This window comes from Hipposideros armiger, unplaced genomic scaffold, assembly GCF_001890085.2.
Source record: "Hipposideros armiger isolate ML-2016 unplaced genomic scaffold, ASM189008v1 scaffold_1403, whole genome shotgun sequence".
NCBI classification, from domain to species: Eukaryota; Metazoa; Chordata; class Mammalia; order Chiroptera; family Hipposideridae; genus Hipposideros; species Hipposideros armiger.
This window is the reverse complement of record NW_017732753.1, coordinates 154,932-165,991: the sequence shown is the minus strand read 5'-3', so window position 1 is coordinate 165,991 and position 11,060 is coordinate 154,932. Positions and strand designations below refer to the sequence as shown.

Below are 11,060 nucleotides of genomic sequence, written 5' to 3'. Positions count from 1 at the left end.
AGGTATATAAGAAATGAGTTGATCTGATTTCACAAAAGCTTCAAGACAAATATATATATACATATGTATTTTAAAGCCATGGTTTTGGATCATTTCCTAGGAGTAGTGGTAATCTATCACGAGTGAAATCATATGGAGGGGTAAAAGGTATATTTCCAACTGAAAATTGGACAAGATGTGACTATAAATCAATGAGGCTGAACTTTAGAAAAACATACCAGAAATTCTGTAGTCAGATGCAAATTCTCCATCAATGTCCTTACAGGAAATTACATACTTAACTCCAGTGGTACTTTCACTGCTCAAAATCCTTATAAACATTCTCTTGGAACTGTCTTAAGAACCAGTGTATACGAGACAACACACATGCACATAACTCAGTCACTCAAAATATCAGTCTCATTATTTTATAGTTACATCCTATTTTTGACCAAAAATGGCAATATCCATCTTGATCACCCACCTTATTCACAAGACTTGGCTCCAAATGGCTTTTGCTTGTTTCCAAAATTCAAATTCACCCTCAAAAGACGAAGATTTGTCACCACTGAGGATATTCAAAATAGTATGACGAAGGTTCTAAAGATAATTCCAAAAGTGCTTTGAGCAATGGCAGCATCATTGGGATAATGGTATAGCCTCCCAACGTGACTTCCTTGAAGGAAAGAACACTCATATGGATGTGTAAGTTCTGGTATGTTTTTGAATGTTTTAAATAAATCAAGCTTGTTCTCTGATAGTCACATCTCTTAGAGGAGGGGAAAAAAGTAAGTAAGCATAATATTAAATATAAATTTGAACTCTCTAAAAAGAACACCAGAAAAGTAGTTCCCCATATGTATTCACCTTTCACGAGCCTTACATTATACATTTTAAAAAATGGAGTTCTATAATTACAATATGGAGTAGCACTGCCAATTTTAAAAAAAAATCAGTAGTACATTCACAAGCCCTATATATTAAGATGCATGGTATAAAGATTTCCTTAATTTTTTCTTACCTGTAAACAAGGGTGTCATCATAAGTACCATTGTACTGGATTTGAAACATACGTATTCCAGGGATATTTCTTTGAAAATTAAATTTAAGTAGTGCTGTAGATGATGTTGCTTCTGCCACCACAATTTTATCTTGACTTATTTTAGTATCACCATTACTACTGCTCGCATTAGAACCTGACTTAGTAGAAGTTGAGATATCTGAAGAACCAGGATCAGGCTCATGGATATGGTTTGTACTGTTTAGTAGGTGAGGAAGCTTAATTATATGAAGATCCACTGTTTGTGTTGCTTCCCCGGCAGGATTGGAAGCAATGCAGGTAAAAGCACCTGTATCCTTTACAGTTGTTATAAGAATGTCAAGTGTTCCATTATCATACACCAGAGATCTTGTTGCATTTGAAATAAGCTTCCCTTCAGGAGAAATCCAGTGAATCGCAGGTTCAGGGTCACCCCTAGCTTTGCACCTCAGGGTTGCCCTTTGACCCTCCAGGACTCTCATCTCGTGTGTATGACGAGTAATGAGAGGAGGCTCACACAGAAACTCTTCCTCAGGAATTGACCAAAAATAACGCCCAGTTAAAAGTGCTGGAGAAGCACAGGTCTCTAGGTCATCTTCTCTGGACAGGCGCCTCAACCATAACAATTCACAATTGCAATGCAAAGGGTTTCCACCGAAACTTAATGCAAAAGTAGATGGGCTTATGATTCCTGAGGTTGCTAGTACCTGAGCTCGCTGAAAGAGAGGGTCAGGTGGTAGCTTCTGCAATTTATTTGATGTTACATCTAGCCGAGTCATCTTGTGCAAGTGAGAGAAAGTCCCCTTAGGAATGTTATCAATCATATTGTGATCCAAACTAAGGGTGTGCAAGCTAACCATCTTCTCAACAGCATCCCAAGGAATTGTTTCTAAATTATTATAGGACAGATCCAACTCCTCAAGGGCAAAGACATCATCAAATGCTGTAGACGAAATTAGAGTCAGCTGATTGTTGTTCAGTATCAAATGATGGAGGTTGGAAAGCCCACTGAACATGTCATTTGTAATTTTAGTCAATCTGTTGCTATTCAAGTGCAATGCCCTCAAATTTCGTAAGTCAGCAAAAGCATGGGGTGTAATGAAACTTATTGTATTCCTGGATAGAGTCAGGTCCACCAAGCTGGTCATATTGGCAAAATCTTTCCTTTTAATATTTGTAACAAAATTGTCTGCCAACCTCAGTTCCACAGTTCTTCTGTCAATGTTTGGTGGAACAAATAAAAGCCCTTTCTTGGCACAAAGGGTTGCAAGATTAGGAGACAAAATCTGACAGACACAACGCTTTGGACAGATCTGAGCTTTCACTGCTATGCCAATGAAAAACAGATAAAAAAGAAATTTTTCCATTGTAGATCGGATTTAAGAACCTGAAAGAGAAGACACAATATAGAGTTAGCATCTTATCATTGGACTAATGTTCATATCCCTACTAGAATAATCTGTTTTATGCAAATTGGAATACAGAAACAATTTATTCATATGTTTACTTCACAAATAAGTATAAAATATCTACTATGTATTAGAGGCTATAATGGACACTAGGATGAAAAATATACATTCATGGGCTCATGGGATTTAAAATCAAATGGGAGGAGAAAATCAACAGATTATTGTAATTCTGCAAATTAAGCACTATTTTTGAAATATAGCCAGAGTACTCCATGGGAGCACAAAAAATCGACATTCAGCCTGGCATGGAGGGTGGGAGTTCAGGGAAACTTCACTTTTAACCCCAGAAGGCATCTTGTAAGTACAAAAGCTTAAAGGCATATTTAAGAATTCACAAATATTTCAATTTACTAGCCTGGGGAGAAACAATAAAAGACAGTAGTATTTGTTATCGTTAACCTTGTGGCATGATATTTGAAAGTAATTAATTGTTGAGTAAATTTTATTCATCTTTACAAATTATCTTGAGCATAAGACAACCTTCACATCCTAACTGTAAGTACAGGGTCTTATTCTGAAAAACAAAAAGGCTGAAAATTTACCACAAATGTTCTGAGTTTCTTAAATATTAGAATACTTGATTTGATGTAAACATGGGTTTTCCAAGATAATTTGTGGTAATCAGTCATCAAAATGCTTGACGGTGAGTCAAAAAGATGTCATATTCCATGCTCTTTTTCTTAAAATATTAAATGTATTTATATTTATCCAAATTTATTTTTTTAAATGACAGTTTCATTTTCCAGTTTTGTTTTAAGTATTTGCTCTTGAAATTAATCCTAAAGATAAAAACACTAACACATACATGATTAAAAGTTCTCACAAATTATATATATATTTTTAAATGCCAAGAGGAAAAATAGCTAGAGAAAATCATTCAAAATTTTAATTGATGAAAATATGAAATGAGTTATTCTAGAAATAATGCACAAAGTTTTCTAAATAAAACATATTCTTATAGGTTTAATTTACTTTATGTTATTTTATGCCATATTAAATGTAGTTGTAATGAATAAAAACTATTATTCTCAACAAAGCAAACAGTCTTACTCTTCTGTTCATGACAGAATAACTAGTTAACTAGTCCTGAACTAGCCTTTTCATAAGAAGCAGCAAAAAAAAAAAAGTACAAAATATATAAAGCTATAGTTTTTAGACATCAGAAAAGAGAATGCACAGAACTGTGATCCTTGAGAAAAGTGAACTAACAAAAATGAACCAAATCATTGCTCCTGGGGACAGTTTCCAAACCACAGCCCAGGAAGGAAAACAAGGCAAACCATGAACAACAGGCTTATTCAATTTAAGAGACAGAGATTGGAGCACAGTCTCAAGTGGCTTGAATGTATGGGGCAGAATACCACAAAGGGGAACGTTATTGGAAGAAAGAACTCCAGTAATCTCTGTAGATAGACATGGCAATAGACTAACTATACATAAACACCGATGGAAAAAAAGTTAAAAAGACAGAAAAAAGTGAAAAAATACTCAGTGACATGTGGAAAAATATTGTCAAACATACACATAATTGCCATCAGAAGGAGGCTGTAAGGTAGAAATATATTTGAAGAAGTAAAGGCAAACATTTTTCAAATTTATAATAAAAAAATCCTCAACAATCCATCAATCTAAGCACAAAACAAGAAAAAGCATACCAACACACATCATAATAATATTGCAGGTAACCAAAGAAAAAGAAAAATAATCTTAAAAGCAGTCAGAGTAATAAGACACATTATAAGAAGGTGAACAAAATAAAAATAATGTCTGACTGCTTACTGACTTCCCTTTGAAAATAAGGCAAGAGGGAAGACAATGAAAAATGATACTTAAAGTGCTGCAAGAAAAAGGAAAGCCTGTCAACCTGGGTGGTCTTCTATACATTCATAAAAGACAAAAGAAAAATAAAGACATTTTGAGAGAAACAAACTAAAAGATCCATCACAACTAAAACTGCACCATAAGAAAATATAAAAGAATTCTCCTCAGGTTGAAATATGTATCACGTGGAATCTTGAATCTTCATAAATGGATGAAAAGCAACAGAAATAGTATATGTGTGGATAGGTATAAAATATTTTATCATGTTTTAATAAGTTTATAAATAGTATTTCTGGTATAGATATAAAGGGGATGTGTGAAAAAGATGAAGGAATAAAGTGCAAAGAGGTAGTTACAAAATAATCATGGGGGTGTAAAGCACAGGGAATATAGTCAATAATATTGTAATAACTATGTATGGTGTCAGATGTGTGCTAGATTTATTGGGGTGATCACTCACAAGTTACATAGATGTCTAATCACTATGTTGTACACCTGAAACTAATATAATATTATTCAACTGTCGTTGAAAAGTTAGAAAAAAAATTAAACAAAGGCTGAACCTCACATACTTTATATCTCACAGAGTTCTGTGCATAGGAACCACACTCAATAAATATTGGTTGAAGGGGAAAAAAAAAGCTTACAAAAATCATCATTCTCAGCCTAACCATGAAATATGATGGATAAACTACAAATTATTTATTTTTTAAAATGACATCATAATGATAAACAAATAAACATAAAGGAACTATATTCCAGAATGTGACAGTCGTTGACGAAAGAGGAGCGATCCACGGATGGATGACCTCTACTTTCTCCATCAAGAGAATGGTAAAGAAAAGGACCTACCTGGTATTGGGGTGAGGAGAAAGCAGCCTACTAGTTAACAAACTTTTTTTTTAACTTGTTTTTTTTTTTTTTAGAACAGCTCTAGTTTTAAAATAAAATTGAGAGAAACGTAGAGAGCTTCCCCATATACCAACTGCTCCCACTCATGAAAGGCCTCCTCCATTATCAACATCCCCTACCAGCGTGGTACATTTGTTGTAACCAGTGAATCTACATTGACACATCATAATCACCAAAAGTCCATAGTTTAGATTAGGGATCACGTTTGGTGCTGTACATTATAAGGGTTTGAATAAATGAATAAGGACATGTATCTACCATTACAGAATCATACAGAGTATTTCCACTGCCCTTAAAGTCCTCTTTACTCTGCCTATTCATTTCTCCCTAACCCATCTCTCCCTGGCAAGCACTGATCATTTTAGTATCTCCATAGTTTCAATCACACAGTATTTAGCTTTTTTAAAATGACTTCTTTCACTTAGGAATATGCCTATGTCTTTTCATGGCTTGACAGCTCATTTCCTTTTAGTATTATTCCATTTTCTGGAGGTACCACATTTTATTTATCCATTCACCTACTGAAAGACATCACAATTGCAAGTTTTGGCAATTATGAATAAAGCTGATGTACACATCTGTATATAGGCTTCTGAGTAGGCATAAATTCTCAGCTCCCTTGGGTAAATACCAAGGGTGTGATTGCTGGAGCCTATGGTAAGAATTTATTTAGCTTATAAGAAACTACCAAATTGTCTTCCACCGAGGCTGCACCATAATTCTCACCAGCAATGTGTGAGAGTTCCTGTTGCACCACATCCTCGCCAGCACTTGGTCTTCTCAATGCTTCAGATTTTGGTCATTCTCATAGGTGGGTAATGGCATCATTGTTTTAAGTTGTATTTCCCTGATGACATATGCTATGGGTTATCCTTTCATATTTTATTCGCCCTCTGTATATCTTCTTTGGTGAGTTGTCTGTTAAGATACATGCCCTATTTTCAAATCATGATTTATTATTAGTATTATTCTTGAGTTTTAAGAGTTCTTTGTATATTTTGGATAACAGTTCTTTATCAGATGTGTCTTTTGCAAGTATTTTTTACCATTCTCTGGCTTGTCTTACCATCCTTTTGACATTGTCCTTTGCAGACCAGAAGTTGTTAATGTTAATGAAGTCCAGCTTATCAATTATTGATTTCATGGATCATGTTTTAGGTGTTATATGTGAAAAAATATACCACCATACCCAAAGTAATCTAGGTTTTTTCTTATATTATCTTCTAGGAGTTTTACAGTATTGCATTTTACATTTAGGTCTCTGATCCATTTTGGGTTGATTTTTTTGAAGGAGCTAATGTCTGTGTTTAGATTCCTTTTTTTTTTTTTCTGTTTGCATAAGGATGTCCAGTTGTCCCAACACCATTTGTTGCGGAGAAAACTGCTCCATTGTATTGCCTTTTCTACTTTGACTATAGTTATGGGGGTCTATGTCTGGGTTTTCTATTCTGTTCTGTTTATCTATTCATTTATTAATACCACACTATCTTTTTTTAAATTAAATTTATTGGGGTGACATTAGTTAGTTAACTTATATAGGTTTTAAGTGTACATTTATATAATACATCATCATATATTTGATCCCTTTTCCTTCTTCTACCACATCCCCTTCCCCCTTCCCCTCTGATAACCACTAAACTTTTGTCTGTGTCTATGTGCTTTTGTTTCTTTGTTTGTTTGTCTTGTTTTTTTTGTTGCTTTCAGTTTTATAATATATCTCACATATCTGTGAAGTCATATGGCTCTTGACTTTTTCTGTCTGGTGTTTTTCACTTAGCATAATAATCTCAAGATCCGTCCATGTTGTCACAAATGGCAGTATTTCATCTTTTCTTATGGCAGAGTAGTATTCCATTGTGTTAAGTACATCTTCTTTAGCCAATCATCTATCGAAGGACACTTTGGTTGTTTCCATGTCTTTGTCACCATTAATAATGCTGCAATGAACATTGGGATACATATATCTTTATGAACAAATGTTTTCAGATTTTTGGAGTAGATATCCTGAAGAGGTATTGCTGGGTCATATGGTAATTCTATTCTTAGTTTTTTTGAGAAATCTCTATACTGTGTGATACCACACTATCTTGATTACTGTAGCTCTATAGTAACTCTCAAAGTTCAGAAATATCTGTCCACCAACTTTTTTTTTCTCCTTCAATATTGTGCTATCTTGATTATTCTGGATATTTTCCTCTCCATATAAACTTTAGCATCAGTCTATCAACATCTATAAAACAACTTTGAGCTTTCAGAATTTTCTATATATTTTGGGTAAGTTCTTTATCAAATGCATGTTTCTCAAAAAGTTTCTCCCAGTGTCTGGCTTATGATTTCTGTCTTGTGGAACTGCTGTAAATAGGGCTTTAGTAATGTGGTGATGAGTTGTAGAGTGAGGGCAAGTATTATGTAGTGCTATGATTAACTGCCAGTCTTTTAGTAAGCCAATACCTCTGGACTGTGAAGTTCACAGGTGTTTCTCAGCGTTCCCACCATTATCCTTTGATGAGACAGTGTGGCTACGGTGGGCTGGAGTTAGGCATTTTCCTCTTCCCCACCTCAGTTAGGCTCAGATAATACCTGACTAGGTTAAGCTCTAATTAATTAATTTTCCCTGAGACAGGCCTTGTTAAGAAGTACAGAGTGGTCTAACATATTTCAGAAGGGTTTCTTTTCTCCTCTCCCTGCTGGAAGCAGGAGTGTATTTTTGTTTGATACTTGCTGTGGAAATTTGATGGAGCTTCTGGAGGTAAATTTCAAAATATTGTAGGTTCCCCCTATAACTGGGTTTCCTTGGAATTTTTAACTATCAGATTTCTCTGCACTGAGCCTCCAGCAATTTATCATAACAGTTTTAGGTTGTCCTATTCTGTCACTGGGTACCTCAGTGGTTGCTGCTCTGAGTCTCTGATCCAGTAAGCTCGGGATCTCTGTTATTTGCTCTCTGTCTGTCCAATTATGGGGCAATGATTGCCCTCTGTCTGCCCTTCTTTTAGGATTCAAGAAGACATTTAAAATGTTTTCAGGCTGTTTTGCTTTTGTACTGTTCTTAAAATGGAGCAGCAACTTCCAAGCTTGTCAACATGTGAAATAGGAAATCAGAAGTTTAACCAACTTTTAAGAACCATATGTAGGCTGGTATAAGGAAATAAAAGCCAAAGGAGCACCAGAAGCAAAGCAAGGAAGTGCCCCTTTCCCCCATTACATTCTTATTTGTCTTCTTTGAGTTAAGGGAACCTACCTAGAAAATATGGGAGTGGAAAGAGAGTAGAGACAATGTCCCGAGGTGTTCTATATTTTCAGGTAGAAAAAGAATTGGGGGAAGAAAAGGAAAGTTTAAGTGAATCCTCCAGGCAATCCAGACTTTCAGTTTTGGAAGAATGGATAAAAAGAGACTGGGAAAACAAAAACAAAAACAAAAACAAAAAATGGTTAGTCACTCAGATCTTTGAGCTATAAAAGACTGAGAGGGGGCTAGAGGGCTCAGCCCCTTTCCTCCCATACATGAATTTCTAACTTTCAACCACGGAATGCCTGGGGTGGTATTGGAGAGGAGAGAAGAACTTTTTGGAGAAAAATTATACCTTTATAGAATGTAGGATAGCTCTGTCTCAAACGAAGTAATCCAGGGGTGAGCTGAGAGATCAAACAGATTTTCTTGGCCACCAAAAAATGCTAGCATCAGATATTCCATCTGTAAGACAAAGATCTCCAAAGCCACTCTAGTGCTCAAATCCCATGTCTGACTGAATAGAAAATTCCCAACCATGCTCTCAAAACATTTGAAGCCATGGTGAAATGACTCACAATAATACTGTAACAAATTATTGACTGAGCTAAACTGCAGAGAACATAGCCTCAACCCCCACTCTAGCAGACTGAAAAAAGAAGCAACCCATGCTTTCTAAAAATTAATATCATTTACTTCATTCTCTACTGTGTTTTTATTATAACATGTGCTGTACAAAGTAAGAACTCACATTAAATGAGAAAGCAAGAAAAAGTGCCCAACATTCCAAAAGGAAATGGTCAATAGAAGTAGACCCATAGATATCCCAGATGTTAGAATTCTCACAGTGAATTTAAAATAATTATTTAAAAAATGCTGAAGGATCAGTTGCAAAAGATAACATTCAAGATATGATGGTGGATATTAGCCGAGATGTAGAAACATTTTAAAAAATATAAATGCTTTAAAGTTTGAAGAAATCAGTAGACGTGCTTGAGAGAATACTGGGAATAGCACAAGAAAGTATCACTGTTTTTGAAGAGAGATTGATAAAAAAAAATCTATTCATGGATGGGGTAGAAGTTTGATCACTGCACTGTACACCTGAAGCTGATGTTGTATAATATTGTATGTCAACTAGAATTGTATATATATATATATAGTCATGGGATGTGGACTATAGTGTGGGAGTGGAGTCAATGGAATTGTAATAGATATGTATGATATCAGGGGAGGGGGGAGTGGGGTGGCTGATTGGGGGGGTTGTCACTTTGAGGGGTAAAAAGCATAACTATTGCACTGTGTTGTATACCTGAAACTAATTTTAAAAAATGATGTATAACTATTAAAAAAAATCTAAAATCCAACACGAGGGAAAAAACTGAAAGAAGAGAATATAAAGTCTGAGATCTAAGGGAAAATATCAGAGGAGGAAAGGAAGGAGAGAATGGAGCAGAAGAAATATTTGAAGTGATAATGGTTGAGAAGTTTCTAGAATTTATAACATTAATGATGTGTAAGGGCCAATAAGCCCCAAGCAGTCATACCTAGACAAATAAGAGTCAATTTCTAAAAATCAAATAGAAAGAGAAAAATTATAAAAGAAACAGAGAAAAAAATTACATACAGGAGAATCACTATGAGAACTATAACTTAATTTTCATAATAAATAATGGATGCCAGAAGAAAATGGAATAATATGTTTAAAATATAAAAATTAAAAGCCCTGTCAACCTAGAATTTTATATCCAATAAAAATATCTTTCAAAATGAACACAAAGCAAAAATCTTCCCAGGTAGAAAAAAAGCTAAGAAAAATTCATCTCAGATACTATCTACAAGGTATAATTAAAGAAGTTCACAGAATAGACGTATAGGAAAAAAAACATTGACCACTGAGAAAATATAAAATCAAAGACAAGACAGTAGACTTAATCCCAAATATATCAATAATTACTTTAAACACAAATTGAATTTAAAATTTAAAGGCAAAAATTATTAATCTGCCTGAAATAGCAGGGAGGTGCATAAAGCACTAAAACAAAACAAAACAAAAACAACGCTCTTTGAAAATCTGAAAATTAAAATACAGACAACTGAAAGTGAAAGGTTGGAAAAACATATCATAAAACACTAAGCATAAAAAAGTTGGCATGACTAAACTATTACCAAACCAAGTAGAAGGAAAAGAGTGTACCCAACATAAACATGGGCATTTCATAGAGAAAGAGGATCAGTTCAAGAAATCATGAAAATACTGAAAGTACATGCACTTAAAAACAGAGCTACAAAATACACAAAGCAATTAATCACAGAATTAAAGGAGAAAGTTTTTAAAACCCACAACTATAATTGGAGATATAAATTCTTCTTTCTCAGTAAACCAAAGTAAATAGATGAAAGGTAATGGCTGAAATAAGAGCAGAAATCAATGAAATACAAAACAGACAAAACATAGAAAAAATATAAAGTCAAAAGCTGGCTTTTAAAAATGATCGATAAAATTGATTTATCCTCTGCAAGACAATTAAGAAAAACGAAAAGAAAAATTAGCCAAAGGAGAATAAAAAGGAGACATCAATACACATCCCAAAGCCACTAAAAGACTAAT

General features: G+C 34.4%; 1 protein-coding gene across 5 annotated transcripts in view; it reads right to left on the bottom strand.

Annotated features, from left to right (window-relative positions):
* The window catches only part of LRFN5 (leucine rich repeat and fibronectin type III domain containing 5), a 142,772-nt gene that overhangs the window by 17,031 nt on the left and 114,681 nt on the right, over positions 1-11,060 (bottom strand). For 3 of the 5 annotated variants that reach the window (XM_019633777.1, XM_019633778.1, XM_019633776.1), the window contains exon 2: positions 1,001-2,405. In XM_019633777.1, the coding sequence (XP_019489322.1) occupies positions 1,001-2,385 (1,385 nt within the window). In that variant the 5' untranslated portion in view covers positions 2,386-2,405. Of the gene's footprint in view, positions 1-463; positions 656-1,000; positions 2,406-11,060 lie in introns of those variants that run through there. The other 2 variants (XR_002122872.1, XM_019633779.1) reach the window with 2 other exon arrangements.